Raw genomic sequence first — 21,707 nt, forward strand, 5'->3', positions numbered from 1 at the left:
TTGGCCCAAACCAGACCTGCGGCATAAAAGACAGATCCATTTTTAGTAACATACACGTAGCTAGGAGTGTCCTTGAATGCTGTGATGCAACGGAGGGTCGTGTCGCCATGATGCAACTGGACCTGCATAAGGCGTTTGATAAAGTTGTGCATGAAATTTTGTTCGTGCTTTTGGAACATGTGAATGTGGGATGTATCATCACTGATGGCGTGAAAATGGTTTATGATGGCTGTACATCAAGGTTCATAATTAATAACCGCCTCAGTAATAGTATTCCTGTCTTGTCGTCAGTGAGCCAGGGTTGCCCTCTTTCTCCACTGCTTTTTGCACTTCACCTGGAGCCCTTTTGTTTAAAGCTGTTAACTACGCAAAACATTCGAGGTTACGCCTTTTGTCATACTGAAGTGAAGGTATTGGCATATGCAGGTGATATAGCAGTGTTCTGCAGAGACCAGGAAAGCGTGCAAGAAGTGGTGAGAGAAGCCGTAAATTTTTGTGATGCAAGTGGCTGTACGATAAGCTGGCAGAAATGTTTTGGTTTTTGGCATGGAAAGTGGCAGGCCACGCCAGAAGTATTCTGTCGAATGAAGTGGGTAGACACGCCAGGAAAGTACCTCGGCGTGCCGCTAACCAACTACAGAGAAAGCAAAGAATATTGGGCCCATGAAACCGAATGAGTCAAAGCTCAGACAAGCAAATGGGGCGGTCACAACTTTTCCATGTTTGCAAGAGCTACGGTGTGCAACATGTTTTTAGTAGCGAGGATTTTTTTACGTTCTGCAAGCGTTAACTTTGCCAAGGACTTCAGTGCAAAGGTTGCACAGAGTGTTTGCAACATTTATTTGGGCGTCAACATGGGAACGTACCAGCCGATGCAATCTGTTCCACAAGGTGCGGAACGGGGGGCTAGGGTTATCAAATTTATTTCTGAGACAGATAGTCACTAGATTCTTTTTCTTGCGTCAAGATAATGATTTTCTGCGAACTGTTATACAAGTGCGATTGTCAGAATCATTGCCTGATTATGTTGTGTCATCCATGTCTGCAGGGCGGAGTGGGTTAAGTGCTTTTTTGCAAGAAGTTGTTGCAGCAGTCCGTATTCTTCGGTCAAAATTTTCCGATGAGTATCTAACCATTGTAACAAGGAAAAGGATGTACAAGGACCTGCTTGATGTGTTTCTGCCAGTGCCTGTTTATCGCAGTGCATATCTTCTGGGTCCCGAAATGGACGTGCTAAAAAGAGTCAAAAGAATGCCGGTGAAGCCTTCAGTGCGTTCTTTCTTTTCTCAATTGCATACTGGAACCCTCCCAGTGAAGCCATGGTTGCAAAGCAAAGGCCTTCTTGTACCTTGGTCAGTAGAGTGTCTTATTTGCAAGAAAGTGGAAACTATAGAACATATCTTTCTCGACTGTCATGACGCTGTTTTTCTTTGGAATGTGTTGAAGCGCACACTGAAAAAAGATTTCCCCCTGACTCCTTTTGGAATACGCTTCCTACCATGTGCAGAGCCAGGTGAAGTGCCTTGCGACCTGCTAATGTTGTTCTGCATGCACAGCCTATGGCGTACGCGAATGGATGTCAGGCACGAACATGTTGTGAATCCGGCTCATCAGTATTTCATTGAGAGCATCATGTATACTCAGGAAGTTTTCGAACAGCAAGCTCCTCAGCCTGATTGGCTGCCTGTCCTCGAGCAACTAAAATCATTTAACTCATTTTATCATCGTGCACTAGCTAGAAACTGACCTGTGCTTTTATTGTCATGTCATTGTATTTTTGTTTTGTTTGCCCGGCCAAGTCGGTAATAAAGAAAAAAAAATCCTCGTTAGCATAGTGGCCAGCATCCCCGCCTGTCTCGCGGGAGACCGGTGTTCGATTCCCCGACGGGGAGCTTTTCTTCTTTTCTCTCCATGCCGGCACATTTACGGCCAGTAGACTTCTCTGCCATGGCCAACACAGGAGGCTCCCCTCTGCCATCTCTCCTCGTTAGTATAGTGGCCAGTATCCCCGCCTGTCACGCGGGAGACCGGGGTTCGATTCCCCGACGGGGAGCTTTTCTCTTTTTTCTCTCCATGCCGGCACATTTACTGGCAGTAGAATTCTCTGCCAATGCCGACACCGGTGGCTCCCCTCTTCCATCTCTCCTCGTTAGTATAGTATTCTGCTTCCGGCAGCCGAGCTGAACGGATCGCAGGGTCATGGGCTGCAGCGGAGCGGCGATAGCGGCCTTTGACGGCCGCGGAAACAGGATCGATGACGGCGAAGATATGGATTACCAGATCATTTTGCCGACACTGCCAACAGGACGTGTTGTTTTCAACACCGTTTTTCTTCATGGCGACGTGCGAGCGAGGCAGTTCCGGGTCGAGGACTTCCGTGACGCCCTGGCCGAGACCGGTACGCTCCCCGACGTGGTCGCGTTGGGGGCGTACCAAATCAACCATGTGTGGGCGGTTACCCTGCGCAACACGGAGGCAGCAAAGAAGTTGCTCGCCTTCAATGAGCTGCAAGTTAAGGGACGTCGCTGCCTCATTATCGACCCGGAAGACCAGCAGGTGAAGCTGCGGCTACACTGGATGCTTCACGGTGTGGCCGATGACGACATCCGGACGGCATTCACGGCGTTTAGCAAAGTGACCGACGTTACGCGTGAGCGGTGGCGGATACAAGGCGTCAATGACAAGAGCTCAACGACAAGAACTGTCCTATTGAAGTTGAATCACGGCTTGAGAGTGGAAGACCTGCCACACCAGGTACGTGTCGCCGGAGAGTTGGCTCTTGTCGTGGCGCCTGGGCGTCCAATGCAGTGCTTGCGCTGCCATGGTACGAGCCACGTGCGGCGTGAATGCAAGGTTCCCCGCTGTACGAAATGTAGGCGGTACGGCCACGCGAATAACGAGTGTGTCCGCACTTACGCGGTGGCTACGGGCGGTGCATCGAAAGACGACTCCGCGGAACTTCTCATGGATGTAGTCGAGGCCCAAGAATCTGCGAAAGGCATAGAGGAACCCGAAAAGCAAGCAGGCTCGACGGGCTCTTCGGGACCCTCCAGCAGCGATGCCGCACGGAAACCTGAAGGGATGGAACCTTCTAGAAAGGAGACGGAGGCGTCGAGTGATGAAGCAAGCGTGCCGGCGCTCCCAGAAACCGAGCCAGCGACTCTGACCGAGGAGAACCTTGACCAGAGCGGCGCCCGCACGACCAGCGTCCCTGCCCCAGCGAAGCGGCCACACGCCCAGACCGGAACCGAAGGAGACAAGGCGGAAGCCCCCAGCGTCGAGGAGCCGCCGGCAAAAACCACCCAAGGACGGCGGTCCTCCATCCGGCCACGACCAAATGTGTCAACGGAGAGGAGAACCATCGACAAACCGCCCCCGCAGCCAGGCCTGGCACCAGCACCGGATGGCTCCGGTGTCAATGATGTCGTCTAGCCAAGCGCTAGACGCGAAGGGTAAGCACCATGTTCCCGGCCTCTTTCTTCTGCATGAAAATGGCTCATGCGTTCCCCATGAAAGTCGGTAGACTCGGTACACTTAATGTCAGGGGACTGGCAAGTAAGAAGAAGCAGAGCCAGGTGTACCGCCTTTTAACTGAGCATGACATTGACGTCCTGGCAGTGCAGGAAACGAAAATTGGGGAAGAAGAGACCGGGAGCATGGTGCGACGTTTCACGTCTAGGTTTTTTACAGTAGCAGCCCACGCTGTAGGCACGTCTGCGGGTTGTCTCATTTTTGTAAAGAATGTACCGGGACTTGAGGTTCAGGCATATACGGCGTGTCCATCGGGTCGATTTGTTTTGGTTGACTTCCTGTACAACAAAACATATTGGCGCATCATTTGTGTGTACGCCCCAAATGCGGTGGATGAGAGGACAGCCTTTTTTCAAAACGTACAAAGGTACTTCAGTTGTGAGAAATCCCTGATCGTCATGGCCCAGATAACACAAGTACATCCTCAGGACGTCCTGAGGATTAATTTTTGAGGACATTGTGTTGTACTGAGGACGTCCTCTTCTAATCCTCAAAAGGTCCTCATTTAGTCCTGCTATCCGGCCTCAGTATGTCCTCAGGACATCCTCAGATTTCCTCTGGAGGACTTTTTCAGTCTGTTTTCAGGACATCAGATGATGATGTAGCCCAGGGAATGTGGGTCACTGCTTTCTTAATTATTGTAGGCAGTGTGCACAGGGGTTGTGAATTAGCTTTCTTCATGCTTCTTTTGTCTTGGTTTTTAGCAAACAAATTTTGCAAAAGTTTCGTATACTCAACAAGTTACTGGTTCGTTCCCCGTATTTGTTGGGAATTACAGGTTATTCTCCATGCAATATTTTCCTACAGCAATGACTATATAACTCTCTCAGGAGTTGAACTCTGTCGCCTGAGCGGAATAGCCAATCCAACAAATTGCCCATAAATTTGCACACTCCAATCTCATCAGAAGCATGCAGTACATGTGACCAGGTTTGCAAACCAAAATAACTTAAGATATCTCCTGAAGGTACATAATATTTCCAGTCACAATCGTTTCCTACATTACATCTCTATTGTACACAAGTATCTTTTAATAAACCTGGAGTTTTTACGAAATGAAAGCCGAGTGCGAGAGATAAAGCTGGTTTCATCTCAGTTAAATGCCACAATATTGTCCTGCGATAGGACGTTTGTAGGACATTTGAGAAATTTTCGTCCTCGAGTCGTTCTGTGAAGTACAAACTGAGGACGTCCTCATGAGGACATTTTGCCGTGATGCACTCAAAAAGTACTCAGAATGTCCTGTTCGGGATGAGGACGTTTTGACCATTTGAGGACGTTCTCAGGACGTTTGGTGTTGTCTGGGGGGCGACTTCAATTGCGTCCTCGGAGGCTGTGACAAAACCAGTGCACGGGCATTTAGGGACAGAAGCACTGAGGTACTCTCAGAAATTATAGACACGTGCAACCTCGATGATGTGGCGGAATGTTTAGAAGGCACGCGTTGTGTGAGGTTCACACATTTTCAGCGCTCAAGCCATGCGCGGCTAGATCGCATTTATGTGTCGCCGGACGTTATTACAAAATGCAGTAGCTACAGTGTAGTACCGGTATCATTTTCTGATCATTGTTTAGTGTTGTGTGGGATAGGGACAAAGAAACGAGGAAATCAGTTTTCTTGGGAGATGTGGAAATTAAATAATAAGCTCATTACAGACGACATCTTTAGCAGGAAAGTAAACGAAGAAATCAGCAAATTAAAGCCGAGTGGGGAACTGAAAGTATGGCAGCAGTGGGAACTTTGCAAACAACAAATAAAGATAGCAGCAATCGAAAGGTCAAGCTGTATACGACAAGAAGAGAGACGTGAGGAGGACAATTTAAGATCCTTACTGGCTAAACTTCTCGAAAAAGAAAGCGACCAGCCAGGCAAATGGATGGACGATATTAGGAAAATAAAACACAAAATTGAACTCTTCGAGGAAGAACGCTACCGTGGTGCACTTGTGCGGGCTAGGGTGCAAGATATAGCTGTTGGGGAGACACCTTCAAAACGAGCTCTAGGAATCGAAAAAACGCATGCTCAGCGAAACCACATTGAAAAGATTGAATGGGGCGGGGCGTTATCTGGGGACAGAGGGCATATCCAGCAAGCATTTCTTGAATATTATCAGGCGCTGTTTGTAAAGCAAGAAGTGGATGTGAGCGCATTCAAGGAAAAGTTTCTTGGTGCTTTACCGCGATTAGATGACGAACAGAAAGAAAGGCTGGAGCTGTCGATAACTGCATCAGAGGTCGAGCAAGCTATAGAAAATTTGAACCTGGGAAGATCTCCTGGACCTGATGGGTTAAGCGCAGCTTTTTACAAATCATATAAACACGAAGTAGTGCCAGTACTTACAGCAGTGTATAATGAAGCATACAAAGTAAATGAATTGCCCCCGTCTTATGGTAAATCCCATACAGTGCTAATCCCTAAATCCGACGAAGCAGAAAAGTTACAGCAGGTCACAGTATATCGTCCTATCGCCCTCACAAACGTAGATTATAAAGTTTTCATGAAGATTTTAGCCCGTAGACTACAGTCAGTAATTCAAGATATAGTCGATCCCCACCAGACGTGTGGGATCAAGGGACGCTCTATTGTTTCCAATATTCATAGAGCGAGGTATGTGCTGGAATGCTGTGATAACACAAATAGTTGTGTAGCCATCCTTCAGTTAGACCTTGAGAAAGCATTCGATAGTGTTTCGCACGATATCCTGTTCTGCATACTTGGCCATGTAAATGTAGGGTCCATTATTGGCGAGGGAGTGGCCTTGGCGTACCGGAGCTGCACGACAAGATTAATTGTAAATAAGAGTTTGGGGGCCCCCATTAGCCTGCAGCGTTCGGTGCGCCAGGGTTGTTCCCTCAGCCCTCTTCTATTCTGCATTTACATTGAAGCGTTGTATTTGAATATCATGGAAAGTGAAAAAATTACCGACGATTACGTTACTTCCTAATGCGAAATTTGAGCGCAGCAAATAAGCTGTTTCACCTTTTCGATAGATTGAGGCAAAGAAATCGAGCAACACATGTATGCGCTATCACAGAATTTTTTTTTTTATTTTTCACACGTATTCGCAATTTCGGCTCGGGCGGTGCACATATACAGATCCGCCGCCACCGATCTGGCTCTCTGATTGCCACCGCACAGGGGTTGCATTGGAGGAGGAGCGAAGAAAGGAATTAAGTTCGAGCCGGCGCTTTGACAACCGGAGACTCGCAGGAAGAGGGGGGAGGGTGGTGGTGGTGAAAAACTTTAATCAAAGAGAGCTTGAGGGTTAAAAAAAAAATAAATAACCCTGCTGCATGGTCGGTATCCTTAGTCCGGGACACCGCATGACGAGGCCCCGTCTCGCGCCCGCTTGACCAGAGCCCTTTGGGACTCCAGTGTGGAGCAGTTGAGGAGGGCAGTCTCCCATGCCTCTCGGGTGGGGGTGGGGGAGGGGGGAAGGTGAGGATTCTGAGTACATGCCCACACCATGTGAAAGATATCGCAGATCTCTCCACAGTGCGGGCAGCGCCCATCTGTGTTCGGATCGAAGTGTTTTGCTATTGCAGGACAGAGAAGGGTTCCTGTCTGCAGGCGCCGCAGAGTTCGCTCCTCCGCCTTACTCAGCCCCTTGGCAGGTGCCGGGTAGAGACGGTGGCTGTCGCAATAATAAATTAGGATTTCGCGGAACCGCCGAAGCGGTTTATGAGCTTCTGGGCCATGAGAGCTAGGATGAGGAGCCCGGTGTGTGAGCGCTCGGGCGGCCGCATCAGCGGCCTCATTGCCTCGTAGACCCTGGTGGCCAGGAGCCCAGATCACTTTTGTGCGAGTTGGATCGGCGAGAGCGCGTCTTAGAATTTGCGAGGCCAGAGGTGATATTTCGCCTGCAAGATAATGTTCACAGGCCCGGCGAGAGTCTGTAATAACCGTTTTCGATTTTGGATCGGCGGCAGCGAGAGCTATTGCGACTTCCTCCGCTCGTGTTGAATTTGGGGCCCGAAAAGATAGCCCATTGACATTCATTCCCCGGTGGACTACGGCAGCCGTGAAGAATCCCGCGGGCGACGGCCCTGTGATGTCCACGTAATAGACGCCCTCTTTATACCCATATTGCCTCTCAAGCGTGCGAACCCGCGCTTGTCGTCTGCCTTCATGTGAAGCCATGTCCATGTTACGCGGGAGCGGAGCGACCAAGAGCATGTGGCGCCACAGCACCGGGATGTTCTCCGTCCCCTCTGGCACGGCCGCTCAATGGAGAGCGCACTGGGTGCGGCCCGTCGCGTCGCCCGAAAGAGCCGTATCGCGCCTAGTTCTCATCGCCACCGCTGCGGCGATACCGCTCCGGGACGAGTCCGGGCGGAGAGCTGCGCGCAGCGGCCGAGGCAGTGCTTTCGTTTAGGCGTCCGCGCGGTAGGCGCTTTATAATTTTAGCATTTACAAGCTGCGTTTCACAGATTATGGTGGTGCCACGTGCAAGTTTGCTATTGATAGCGTGATAGCGGCATGTCACCATCACTGCGCTTTTCCGAATCGCCCGTGCGTTTACAGCGAGAATCGAGGCAGAAGTGCGCTTCGCCGAGCGGTCACCCATTCGGTGACAGGCGTTTCAACCACTGTAATAACTTATTACATATTATAATCTTGAACTCGGGACAAGGTTTCGGGCCACTTATTGAACATGCACTTTTTGTAAACTTACGTTTGAGGTCGTAACATTCAGCATTATAGTTCAGCCTGTTGCTCCGTTTTCGCTGGAAATAGTTTCAAGTGGGTACCACCCCGTACGAGGGTCATCCCAAAATTAAGGACTGCAGTTTTTTTATAAATCGAAAGACATTTTTATTTTAAGCAAATTACAAATCACTTAAAAGGGACACACACCGACGCGGTGGCTCAGCAGTTACGGCGCTCGGCTGCTGACCCGAAAGACGCGGGTTCGATCCCGGCCGCGGCGGCTGAATTTCGATGAAGGCGAAATTCTAGAGGCCCGTGTGCTGTGCGTTGTCAGTGCACGTTAAAGAACCCCAGGTGAAATTTCCGGAGCCCTTCACTACGGCGTCCCTCATAGCCTCAGTCGCTTTGGGACGTTAAATATCCATAAACCAAACCTTAAAAGGGACACCATTATTCTACTTTTCCACATAATCGCCGTTGGAGTCTATGCATTTTTACAGACGCTGCGGCAGTTTTTGTATGCCCATGTCATACCAGCTCGCCGCTATGCCGTTAAGGAAGCGTTTGACCGCATCTTTCACTTCGTCATCATCAGTGAAGCGCCTTCCAGCGTGGTGTTCTTTTAGCTTTGGAAAGAAGTGGTAGTCAATTAGTGCCAAGTCCGGACTGTAGGGTGAGTGGCTGATGACGTCCTATACAAACTGTTCTAGGAGAGCGATGGTTTGACAGGCAACGTGGGGGCGAGCGTTGTTCCTCTTCTGCGATTTTGAATCGCCCCTCTGAGTTTTTTAAGGGTCTCACAATATCTATCCGCGTTTACTGTGGTGCAAGGAGCCAACAAGTCTTCCAACAATACCCATTTTCGATCCCAAAACACAGTTGCCATGACTTTGCCGGCAGACTGTGTTCGCTTGAATTTTCGCGGCTTGGGCGAAGATGAGTGCCGCCACTCACGTGATTCTTGTTTGGTCTCAGGCGTGAAGTGGAATGTCTAGGTTTCATCACCCGTAACAACAGAATGCAAATATCTCCGTTTAATCTCCAGAACGCGGAAGAAATTCGCAGGAGGAGTCAACGCATTGTTGTTGATGGTCGTCTGTGAGCATTCGCGCAACCTGTCTTGCGCACACCTTCCGATATTTCAACTTTGCTGTTAAACTCCTATGAATAGTGCTTCTAGAAACGCCAAGAACCATAATGCAGAGTTCGTCGAGTGTGATCCTCCGTTATTACTGCATCATTTCTTCGACCTTCGCGACTGTTTCATCAAAGATTGACGGCCTCCCGCTTCTTTCTTCGTCGTAAATTTAAGTGCGACCAGCTGCGAACTTCCTACACCACTTGGGGAAGTTTTTAACATCCATGCAAGACTCTCCGTACACTTCCGTCAACTGGCGATAATTTTCGATTGGTTGAACGCCATTTGCGTGAACTTCGCTCCTGGCTGTAGTGACAAACGGGAGCTCCATTTCAAATGGTTGCCGGGCCAAAACTGACAGGCCCTTTCGCGCTGAGTCATGGCTTGTTTGGAAGACGAGGAACAATGAACACAGCAGTATAGCGAGCCGCCACGCATATAGTTTCCCGGCGGCCGCAGCCCTTTGGAGACCTCACTTTTAAGATTACCCTCGTAAATATACTGCTGTCACAAACAGTTGCAAAAGAAACAACAAAAGACAGCCAGTTCAACCAGACGCCAGCAGGCTCAGCCAATGTTTTTCGTTTTATTTTGAAGCCACGTGATGTACCGAAGGAATTCAAGCCTATTTTACAAGCGAAGAACTTTCCTCGAAAGCGGTTTATGAGCAAGTATGATTTTTTCCACCGAAAGACTGATGTTTTCTACCAAATCGGTCAGCAGTGGTCGCATTAGTTTTGCTAGAAAGGCTTTGCAGAGGTCCTCGGTGTGACTGCGGTCTTCTCTCTCGCAAATCAACTCCGGACATTGCTTCTGCGGGAACTCATGGTAACCGATCTTCGGATCTTTTCTTGCGTTTGAGATGCACAGCGGCACGCAGCAGTTGCGTGGCATGGTTTCGCATGCGCTTAGGACGCTGTCGGCACAGGCACCGATGAAAAGCACGCAGAACTAGCAGAACCACGCGGTCATGCAGAGTAGTTACAGCGAAAACACGCGCCAGCACAGCCAGCGCACTCCTTGCGCGTCGGCGGCTTGTCGCGGAGTGGTGGCGCCCCCGCGGGGAATAGCGGCGGAAACTTCAACTTCTCCCAATACGCGCTTCCCCAGCCATTGAGGCGCGACGCGGCGGGCCGCACCAAGTGCGCCTCCATTGAGCGGCCGTGCCTCTGGTATGCAAGTGTGTTGGATGTGTAAGCGGTTTAGCAGGCGGCGCCCAGGCACCGTCTGCGATAGCCGCGTATATTGGTTCACGAGGTGGGCCTCCCGCAACTCCTGATAGGAGTTTACCACTCCCAACGCCTTCAGTTTGGCGTTGGAGGTAGCCACCGGAAGGTCCAGTGCTCGCTTTGTTGCCTTCCTGATGATGGCGTCAATGCGCTTGTCTTGTTGTTTGGTGGTGCGTAGGTACGGCACGGCGTAGAGGATCCGGCTGGTCACGAAGGCATAGGCGAGCCGTAGCGCGTCCCTGCCCCGCAGACCACCCCGCTTGTTGGAAACACGGCGGATCATGCGCCCTACCTGTTCACCTATGCTCTTGAGTTTCGCTATAGTAGAGTCCGGCCTAAGTTTGTTATTGATGAACAGACCCAGGATCCGGAGCTCCGCCACTTCTCTGATGGGACCGCCTGACAGAGATATGTGTAGAGACGTGTTGTCCTTGTGGTTTGTCCTCACGTGTAGAAGCTCTGATTTGGCGGGAGCACATTGGAGACCACAGTCGGCAGCATATGCTTCGACTATGGTGGCGGCCTGCTGAAGGCGGTCCTCTGTCTCCCCAAGGCTCCCCTCGGTGGTCCAGATTGTAATGTCGTCTGCGTAGAGTGCGTGTTTTATGCCATCTACCTGAGCCAGTCGGCCGGGCAGGTGCATCATGGAGATGTTGAAAAGGAGCGGTGATAACACCGCCCCCTGTGGTGTACCTCGTGTACCCATAGAGTACGGGCCGTACTCCTCGTCCTCGATCCGGAGGAGTGCCTGACGCGCAGAGAGGAAGTCTCTGACATAGGCGAAGACCTTCGCCCCGCAGTTAGTGGTGTTCAAGTTAGAGAGTATGGTGGCATGCTTAACATTGTCAAACGCCCCCTTAAGATCGAGGGCGAGAATGGCCTTGTCGTTTTGTTGCATGGCTGTGGGTCGTATTATGTCCCTGTGTAGTTGGAGTAGGACATCCTGTGCAGACATGTGCGGGCGGAACCCGAACATAGTGTCTGCAAAGAGGCCCTTACCCTCCATGTATGGAGAGAGGCGATCCCGAACCATCGTCTCCATGAGCTTTCCCACACACGAGGTTAATGAGATGGGTCTCAAGTTGTCCGTAGTCACGGCTTTACCTGCTTTGGGGATGAACGTTACAAGGGATGTTTTCCATTCGAGTGGGAGCGGACACCCATCCCAGATCTGATTTATGTATTGTAGCAAATGGAGATATGCACAGTCGGAGAGGTTCGCCAACAGTTTCACTGTTATGCGATCCCGACCCGGTGCCCCACCTCGGCGCATTTTAGCCAGGGCCGCCTTAAGGTCATGCAACTCAAAAGGGGCGTCTAAATCCTGATTTGGCTTGCCGGAGTACGTGTACTCGGGCCCAACCGGGTCGTTTGTGCGGCACAGATACCTGTCGCACAAAGTGTCCGCAAGTTGCGCCGTCGTACCTTGGTACCCGTGCAGAGCCCGCCGGAGCTGTTTTTGCGTCTCCCCTTTCGTTTGAGAAGGGTCGATGAGGCTGCGCAAGAGACGCCAAGTCCCCTTCGAGCTCATCTGACGCGCTGCCGAGTTGCAGCGTTCTATCCAATTGGTGTCTGTGAGCTGGGCGGCATATGCCGCAGCCTGCTCCGTAAGTTGTGCAATACGAGCTCTAAGCTTGCGATTTGTCTTGTGTTTCTTCCATCGTTTTGTTAAGCTCCGGCGCGCCTCCCACAGATGCAGGAGGTGATTGTCCACTGCGGGGATCTCGTCGGTGGTGTGAAGTGTTTGCGTGTGTTGTTTCTGTATGTTGGTGACCTGTGTTGCCCACTCCGCATAGCCGTCAGAGAATAGTACCGGAGGGACGTCCTGAATTCGAAATTGGTGCCAATTGGTTATTTTCGCCTGGCCCCATTTTTTACGGGCTGCCTTCGCCAAAAGCGTGATGCGGAGAAGGCAGTGGTCGCTGCCCAGGGTATCCCCCAGGTTCTCCCATGTGGCGTTTGTAGTGTTCCTAACCAGAGATAAGTCAGGACACGTGTCACGGGTGACCGAGTTGCCCACACGTGTGGGGGGCGGCGTGTACACCCAGCGGCAAACGATGGGGGCAGAAGCGCGCGCAGCGAGCGGACAACACGATAAAGGGAGGAGGGAAGAGATAGCAGCGACTGACTGATGCCGCTGACGCCGATAGCGCTGGGGGGATGAAAGGGGGGCGGAGCTGGTTACGAGGCCGACGACGACGCGAAACCCAGGAACGGACGCCAAAGAGCTGCGCTCTAAAAATTCGTGGCTTCCAGTTACAGGCGGTAGAATTTAAGCTGCTGGCTTATGCGGAGGATGTCGCGGTGTTCACAGTGAACCGGGAAGGTGTAACCGAGGCCGTGGCATGCGTAAAAGAATTCACCAAGGTCACCGGTAGTAAAGTGAATTGGTCAAAGCCCCCGGGGCTTTGGCACGGAGAATGGCCAACGAAGCCTGGCAATTTTGCAAATATGTCCTGGGTGACGACCCCAGTAAAGTACTTAGGCGTCCCACTGGACGGTTATCGAGATAGCGATTCGTACTGGAAAGCCCAGACGCAAGCCACGCGTGAAAAGGTGGACAGGTGGAAAGGGCGACAGCTTTCAATTTTCGCAAGGGCCACAGTGTGTAATCTGTTTATGTCTAGGCTGTGGTACGTGATGCAAGTGTTGCATTGTGCAAGGATGAACGTACAGAGACTGCACCGGATCTTTGCCGTTTTTGTGTGGGCTGCGGACTGGGAACGCTGCAGCCGGACCAATTTGTTTAGGCGAGTGAAGGACGGTGGCCTGAGTCTGGGACACTTATTTCTGCGGCAGATTGTAAGCAGATTTTGTTTTGTGCGCGATGTAAGCGATCCGTTTTTGCGCACTGTGTGCCAATTAAGGCTCGGAAATGCACTGCCGGACTTTGTTGTCTCAACCGAAAGTTTCTCGGGACGTATTTTTGGTTACTTTAGAGAGGTTGTCGCGAGTGTTCGATTCCTGTCTGTTCGATTTTCGTGTGAATATTTATCTTCTGTTAGCAGGAAGAAGTTGTACAAGGATTTGTGTGATGTAGTACTTCCACAACCTATTTACAGGGCCTTATCCAATGGAGGCTTGGGACGCGACGTACTTAAGCGTGTAAAGGCGATGCAGGTGCCACCAAGTGCAAAAACATTTTTCTTTAAATTACATGCCGGAACACTACCAGTAAAGAAATTTTTGGAGGGGAAGCATTTATTTCTACCTTGGGGATCACATTGTTTAATTTGTAAACAACCAGAAACAATAGACCACGTTTTTTTGCACTGTTGGGAGGGGGTATACTTTTGGGACATCTTACAAAGGACTTTAAAAAAGGAATTACCGCTGGACTCTCATGGTATTCGGTACTTGCCTGTAGAGAGTGAGGATGGGACACCATTTGACCTCATTATTCTAATGGGCCTCCATTAATTGTATTTGGCGCTCCAGAATGGCAGGATATCATCGCGATCCTGATGCACGGCCAGCACGGATCTATTTTCGGGAGTGCATGCATAGGTATATTAAAGTTCAGAAACTTGCTCCTGAAGCTCCCGAGTGGCTTGCAAGGTTCGAGACTTTGATGACGCTTAAAGAGTTTTAACGTGACGAAGCCACGCCCCACCAGGTGGATAGTGTTGTTAATTATTGCTCATTGTGCTCTGTAAGTGTATTTGTGTACTGTGGTTCTTGCCGAAGTCAGGCAATAAAGAAAAAAAAAAGCTCCCCTCTGCCACCTCTCCTCTTTAGTATAGTGGCCAGTATCCCCGCCTGTCACGCGGGAGACCGGGGTTCGATTCCCCGACGGGGAGCTCGTCTTTTTTCTCTCTCCATGCCGGCACTTTTGCGGCCAGTAGACTTCTCTGCCATGGCCAACACCGGTGGCTCCCCTCGGCCATCTCTCCTCGTTAGTATAGTGGCCAGTATCCCCGCATGTCACGCGGGCGACCGGGGTTCGATTCCCCGACGGGGAGCTCGTCTTTTTTTTTCTCTCCATGCCGGCACTTTTGCGGCCAGTAGACTTCTCTGCCATGGCCAACACCGGTGGCTCCCCTCGGCCATCTCTCCTCGTTAGTATAGTGGCCAGTATCCCCACCTGTCACGCGGGAGACCGGGGTTCGATTCCCCGACGGGGAGCTCGTCTTTTTTTTTCTCTCCATGCCGGCACTTTTGCGGCCAGTAGACTTCTCTGCCATGGCCAACACCGGTGGCTCCCCTCGGCCATCTCTCCTCGTTAGTATACATTCGGCTTCCGGCCACCGAGCGTGACGGACGTGCGATGACGGGCTCCGTTGGAGCGGCTACAGCGGCCATGTCTGGCCGCGGAAACAGGATTTTTGCCTCGGAAGATGAATATCAGGTGATTCTGCCTACCCTTCCTACAGGAAATGTTGTGTTAAACACAGTGTTTTTGCACGCTGATGTGCGGGCCCGCCCCTATCGGGTCGAAGATTTCAGGGATGCGCTGGCTCAGCTGATGCTGCTCCCCGAGGTTATCGCCTTGGGGGCGTATCGCATGAGCCATGTGTGGGCTATTACTTTCACCAGTGCTGATGCGGTGAAGAAAATTCTTGCTGCCCGGGAAGTAAAAGTGAAGGACCGCCGCTGTCTAGTTATTGACCCGGCAAACCAAGACGTCCGCGTCAAGCTACACTGGCTGCTGCACAACGTGCCCGACGAAGACGTGAGGGTAGCCTTCGCCCCGTACGGCAAGGTGAGCGAAGTCACCAAGGAACGGTGGCGCGTCCAGGGTGTCGCCAGCAAGGGGTCGACGACGCGCTTGGTTTCATTGAAAATGAATCCTGGCGTGAAACTGGAAGACCTCCCTCACGAAGTCAGGGTTGGCGGTGAGCTGGCTCTCGTGGTTGTACCGGGCAGAGCTCCGCTCTGTCTGCGCTGCCACGGTACTGGGCACATTCGCCGTGAGTGCAAAGTTCCAAGGTGCGGCGCCTGTCGCCGTTACGGACATGAGGATAGCAGCTGTGTACGCACGTACGCGAGCGCTGCCGTCCCAGTCAACGACATCTCGTCCGAGCTTGTCATGGACGAGGCTGACGCGGAAGACGCTGCAGCAGAGGCAGGCGACGGAGCGGAGAAGGAAAAATCCCCGGCTGTGTCGACTCGTGGAACATCCGCAACCGCGGAGACGCTCAGCAGTAAGCTGCAGCAACAGGAAGCGCCGCCTGCAGATGTTAAGACGTCAAAGAGCGAAGTCCTCTCGGGGAGTGGGGCGTCAGTTCCCGTCGTTCCCCAACATGCTGAAAGCATGGAAGTGACGGATGCGTCAACCAGCAACCAGGGAGGAAAGCGACCGCACGAGCACAGTGCGAACGGAGAGCCTAAGGCGAGCGAGGGCGACGAGCCACCCCCGAAGACTGTTGGTGTGAGGCGAGCGACGCTGAAACCGCGGCCGAATATACCGGCCGATCAACGAGCGGCGGCTAAGCCGCCGCCTTAGTTGAGTGAGTGCGTTGTGTGTGGCTTCTGTGGACGCGAGATGGCCTTTTTTGGTGACGGACTGCATGGGCTGGGTCTCCAGTCCGTACGCATGAGGCAGAGGTGCAAGAGACGTTGGAATACCGGCACTGTACCCATCGAGCACCATGGACTAGGCAAGTCGCCCTCCGCCGTCGCTTTGTGTCCTCAGGTACGCACCATACGGCTCCTGTACTTAAACTAGATGGCTTCGACACCTGTTGGAGCGTTGCGCATTGCAACAATTAATGTCAGGGGACTGGCTTCTAAAAAACGTCAGTACCAACTAAGCCGGTTGTTCCTCGATAATGACCTCGACCTAATAGCCGTCCAGGAGACCAAAGTCGAAGGACAGGAACAGACGGACCGTATGGTGCAGCCTTTTACGACACGTTACAATATTTGTGTGTGCCATTCGTCTGGCACATCGGGGGGTTGTGCTGTCTTTATTAGGAATTCCATGGGGATTCTCGAACAGAATTTAACTGTGTGTCAAACTGGCCGTTTGCTTGTAGTTGATTTTCTTTATTGCAATTTACTGTGGAGGATCATATGTGTGTATGCCCCTAACAAAGAGAACGAGCGCGAGGGATTTTTTGAGCGTCTTGAACAGTACGTATGCTGTGAGCGGTTAATTGTGCTGTTGGGTGACTTTAACTGCGTATGTAAAGCAGAGGACAGAACTACAAAAAGACTTGTCCGCGACAAAAGTGCGGAATTGTTGAATTCGCTTGTACACGAAAATGGTTTAGATGATGTTGCTGAAGTTCTGTCGGTAGCATCGCATTTTACTCACTTTCAGGGTGAAAGTCACGCGAGACTGGACAGAGCGTATGTGTCCCTTGATCTTGTTCCTTTGTGCAACAGCTACGAGGTGAAAAACATGTCTTTTACCGACCACAGCTTAGTTGCGTTTACCCTGGGAAAAAAAGAAAAGAAATCTCGTTTCTCGTGGGATCTTTGGAAGTTTAATGCACAGTTACTCGAGGATGAACGTTTTGGTAGTAAAGTTAATGAATGTATTAAAGCATTGCTATCAGCAGAGCCTGGGAACTGGGTAATTAGATGGGAAGATTTCAAACAGCAAGTGAAAATGAACGCGATTGAAAGAGCAAGCGTTATTTGCCATGATAAACGTGTTAAAGAAAAAGAACTACATTGCCAACTTGACTTGCTCGTAAGCCTGGAAAGTTCCCAGCCGGGAAGATATAAGAACGAGATAAGAGAAACAAAAAGTAAACTTGAGATTATCGAAAAAAACAAGTATGCAGCTGCCGTGATAAGGGCGCGTGCTGAACGTCTCTGGCTTGACCAAGTGCCTACTAAACGCTCGCTTAGTGACGAAAAGAAGTATGCGACTCAAAATGAAATAAAACAAATTAGGTACAGAAACGAGGTAACGAATGATAGCAAGATGATTCAGTTAGCTTTTGTTGAACAGTATAGGGAATTGTTTGGGCGCCGTCAGCTTGAAGAAGAGGGCTTTACAGAAACGTTCTTGTCTCGTATGCCAAAGCTTGGAGATGAAATAAAACAAGGGCTGGAGGTACCATTCAGCGTAAGCGAAGTGGGAAGAGCGATCGAAGAAATGAGTACCGGAAAATCTCCTGGTCCTGACGGCCTAGGCAGTGATTTTTATAAGAGTTTCAAAGCCGAACTCACTTATGCTCTGCACTGCGTCTTCACTGAAATGTATGAAACAAAGAAAATGCCGCCGTCATTTAAAACAGCACACGTGGTTTTAGTGCCCAAGAGTGAAGACCAGGCTAAACTGCTGTCCGTTGGGGCTTATCGGCCGATAAGCCTGACCAACGTCGACTATAAAGTGTTTATGAAGATTCTTGCCAATAGACTGCAAAAGGTTATAAAGGACCTTGTAGGGCCGCACCAAACGTGCGGTATTAAAGGTCGCACCATTGGAACGAATGTGCACATTGCTAGAACTGTACTTGAATGTTGCGATGCGTTCGTGGGACGAGTTGCCATGATGCAGCTTGACTTGGCGAAGGCCTTCGATCGCGTGTCACACGAAATTCTTTTCGCCGTTCTAGAATATGCCAACGTAGGCTCTGTAATATTACAAGGTGTACAGATGGCGTACGAAAACTGTGTTACGCATATTATAGTGAACAAACAGCTTACTGAACCTGTGCCTGTCTGTTCCTCGGTCAGGCAGGGCTGCCCGCTCTCGCCTCTGCTCTTTGCGATCTATCTTGAGCCTTTTCTGTTATCGCTGTTACACAATGATGGGATCTGTGGTTTCACTCTTCAGTCGGTGCAAGTAAAAGTGCTTGCTTACGCTGATGATATTGCTGTTTTTTGCGCGGACCAAGAAAGCGTTAAAGAAGTTGTCAAAGTTGCGCGGGCCTATTGCAAAAAGACCGGGTGCGAAGTTAACTGGGATAAGTGCATTGGATTTTGGCACGGTGATTGGGAGAGCACACCCGCAGTGTTTGCTAACATGCAATGGACGACCTCCCCTGCGAAGTATTTGGGGGTACCCTTAGAGCACTATAAGAACAGTACAGAGTTGTGGGGTGAGGTAACGCAGAGTGCAAGGAAAAAAGCGGATGGATGGAAAGGACGTGACCTTTCTGTTTTCGCGCGTGCAAGTGTGTGCAATGTATTTTTGATAGCCAGAATTTGGTATTTTTTGCAGTTTTTGCTCATCACCAGAGCAAACGTGCAGAAGCTGCATAGAGTGTTTGCTGTTTTTATTTGGAGCTCGAATTGAGAGCGAACTAGTCGAGCTAATTTGTTCCTACCGGTCAAAAGAGGTGGCCTTGGACTTTCCAACTTGTTTCTGAAACAAGTTGTCTCAAGATTTTTGTTTCTACGTGATCAAAACGATCCTTTGTTGCGCACAATGTTGCAGGTGCGCTTAGGAAATGTGTTACCGGAATTTGTTGTGTCCAGTTTCCCAGCCACGAATCGTGCTGTAACTGGGTTTTTACGTGAAGTTGTGGCTGCCTTTCACATTTTGAGCTCTCATTTTTCGACTGAATATCTGGCTGCTGTACCCAGGAAAAAATTGTACAAGGATTTGTTAGATATCTTTATACCTGTACCCTTATACCGATCCTTTTACTGCGGAGGCCCAGGCAAAGATGTGCTAAATCGAGTTAAGAAGATGCCGGTAAGACCGAACGTCAAATCCTTTTTCTTTAAATTACACTCGGGTACCCTCCCGGTGAAAACATGGCTAAACGATAAAGGCATTTTCGTACCATGGAACGTCGACTGCACACTGTGCAAAAAACCCGAGACCATCGAACATGTCTTTATCGACTGCTGGGACCCGGTTTTCCACTGGGATATCTTGCAAAGAACTTTAAAAAAAGAGCTACCTGTTACTCCATATGGCATCCGGTTCCTGCCTATAGAAAGTGGCGAAGTGCCATACGATATGTTTATGCTACTGGGCCTCCACAGCATCTGGAAAACTAGGATGGCGGCTAGGCACGCAGACGCAAATGTGAAACCAGTCAGGGAAAACTTTATAGAAAGTGTAGTTTCTCTGAGAGATGTTCTCCGCAGTCAACCTCAGCCACCGGACTGGGTGGCAGTTATGGACAAATTGATCGAAATGAAAATGTTTTAATCCGTCGCCTTAGCCAAAGTCTGGCTAGCGACTTTTTATGCCTGCGCATGTATTGTTTTCCGGCAATAAAGAAAAAAAAAACTGCTCGTTAGTATAGTGGCCAGTATCCCCGCCTGTCACGCGGGAGACCGGGGTTCGATTCCCCGACGGGGAGCTCGTCTTTTTTTTCCTCTCCATGCCGGCACTTTTGCGGCCAGTAGACTTCTCTGCCATGGCCAACACCGGTGGCTCCCCTCGGCCATCTCTCCTCATTAGTATAGTGGCCAGTATCCCCGCCTGTCACGCGGGCGACCGGGGTTCGATTCCCCGACGGGGAGCTCGTCTTTTTTCTCTCTCCATGCCGGCACTTTTGCGGCCAGTAGACTTCTCTGCCATGGCCAACACCGGTGGCTCCCCTCGGCCATCTCTCCTCGTTAGTATAGTGGCCAGTATCCCCGCCTGTCACGCGGGCGACCGGGGTTCGATTCCCCGACGGGGAGCTCGTCTTTTTTTTTCTCTCCATGCCGGCACTTTTGCGGCCAGTAGACTTCTCTGCCATGGCCAACACCGGTGGCTCCCCTCGGCCATCTCTCCTCGTTAGTATAGGATTCTACTTCCGGCTACTGTTCGGTGCGGACGCAGGATCATGAGCTCCGGCGGAGCGGCGATAGCGGCCTTGGCTGGCCGCGGAAACAGGATCACCGATAGCGATGACGGCGATTATCAGCTTATACTGCCCCAACTGCCAACAGGAAACATCGTTCTTAATACCGTGTTTTTGCATGGCGACGTGCGAGCGCGGCCCTACAGGGTGGAAGATTTAAGAGACGCCCTCCTGCCGACTGGTTTGCTGCCGGACGTGGTGGCTCTGGGAGCCTACCAGGTCAATCACGTGTGGGCAGTCACCCTTAATGGCGCGGAGGCTACAAAGCGGCTGGTGGCCTTTAAGGAACTAAACGTGAAGAAGCGTCGCTGCGTCATCATCGACCCACAGGATCAGCAGATGAGGCTTAGGCTTCACTGGCTGTTGCACGGTGTGGCTGACGACGACGTGCGGACCGCGTTAGCGGCGTTTGGGACCGTCATGGACGTTAGTAGGGAGCGGTGGCGTGTGCAAGGTGTGAGCGACAAGGGTTCCACGACGAGGACCGTCGTTCTGAAGCTAAAGAGGGGCATGACAGTTGAAGACTTGCCGCATCAAATACGGGTTGGAGGAGAGTTGGCCTTAGTCGTCGCACCCCGCCGTCCGATGCAGTGCTTGCGCTGTCACGGCACCGGCCACGTCAGGAGAGAGTGCAAGGTGCCGCGCTGCTCGAGCTGCAGGCGTTTCGGACACGAGGACTCCCAGTGTATCCGTACGTATGCCTCGGCAATGGGACCGAGTGCAAGGGAAGAAACCGAGCACTTAATGGACGCGACCGAAGCAGAGGACGCGGCGAAGGGAACGGGTGAGCCGGTGCCTAGTGCAGTGGCAGAACTATCAGCCCTCGCTGGTGGACCGCAGGACACAAGCGCAGACCGTCCCAGTCAGCCGGTGGCTAGTCCACCACCGGTGCAGCAGGACCTTGATAAAAGCGGCGCGAGTCGTCAAACGCAACCGCCTCTATCATCTAAGGGACAGGATGCACCAGTCAACGGCGCTTCCGTTACAACGGGTACCGGTACGGCAACGAAACGCCCCCACGAAGTCTCCGGGGACCACGACGACAAGGTGCTCGCAGGCAGCGTTGACGAGCCGCCAGTGAAAGCGGCGCAAGGACGGCGGGCTACCTTCAAGCCGCGACCAAACGTCAACGTGGACAGGAAGCCTGCCGACAAGCCTCCCCCGTCGAAAAGCGACAGCAGCCAACCGGACGGCCCCGGAGGCGTCTAGCGGTTTGCTAGATGCTAAAGGTAAGCACCATGCTCCGGGCCTCCCTCCTACTGCAAACCTAAATGGCTCCTGAACCGTCTCTATGTGTAGCTACTTTAAATGTCAGAGGGTTAGCACAAAAACGAAAACAAAGTCAATTGTATCGGCTGGTAACAGAGAAGGACATTGACATTCTAGCTGTTCAGGAGACAAAAGTCGAGGGAGAGGGGGAGACTGCGAGCATGGTGCTGCGTTTCACAGCG

General features: G+C 51.2%; 2 protein-coding genes, 1 non-coding gene and 1 pseudogene across 3 annotated transcripts; all 4 read left to right on the forward strand.

Moving 5' to 3' along the window:
- The first annotated feature begins 1,981 nt into the window (after positions 1 to 1,981).
- Positions 1,982 to 2,053, forward strand: TRNAD-GUC (transfer RNA aspartic acid (anticodon GUC)). The gene has a single exon. It is a non-coding gene; the product is annotated as a tRNA-Asp (tRNA).
- Positions 2,054 to 14,806: 12,753 nt separating this feature from the next.
- LOC149346932 (uncharacterized) lies at positions 14,807 to 15,995 on the forward strand. The gene has a single exon (XM_089541446.1). It carries the CDS (start codon positions 14,817 to 14,819, stop codon positions 15,993 to 15,995), a length of 1,179 nt encoding a protein of 392 aa, XP_089397572.1. The 5' UTR covers positions 14,807 to 14,816.
- A 2,159-nt stretch (positions 15,996 to 18,154) lies between these two features.
- Positions 18,155 to 19,685, forward strand: LOC149346933 (uncharacterized; annotated as a pseudogene).
- Positions 19,686 to 20,238: 553 nt separating this feature from the next.
- LOC149346934 (uncharacterized) lies at positions 20,239 to 21,465 on the forward strand. Its single transcript, XM_089541447.1, has one exon. The coding sequence runs from the start codon at positions 20,239 to 20,241 to the stop codon at positions 21,463 to 21,465; it is 1,227 nt and encodes a 408-aa protein (XP_089397573.1).
- Positions 21,466 to 21,707: the final 242 nt, after the last annotated feature.

Source organism: Amblyomma mixtum, chromosome 4, assembly GCF_055824585.1.
Source record: "Amblyomma mixtum isolate Tamu chromosome 4, ASM5582458v1, whole genome shotgun sequence".
Taxonomy (NCBI): Eukaryota; Metazoa; Arthropoda; class Arachnida; order Ixodida; family Ixodidae; genus Amblyomma; species Amblyomma mixtum.

Bases quoted from the DNA above. Each gene is read 5' to 3' on its own strand.
- LOC149346932 (XM_089541446.1), top strand. From the start codon at position 14,817: ATGACGGGCTCCGTTGGAGCGGCTACAGCGGCCATGTCTGGCCGCGGA.
- LOC149346934 (XM_089541447.1), top strand. From the start codon at position 20,239: ATGAGCTCCGGCGGAGCGGCGATAGCGGCCTTGGCTGGCCGCGGAAAC.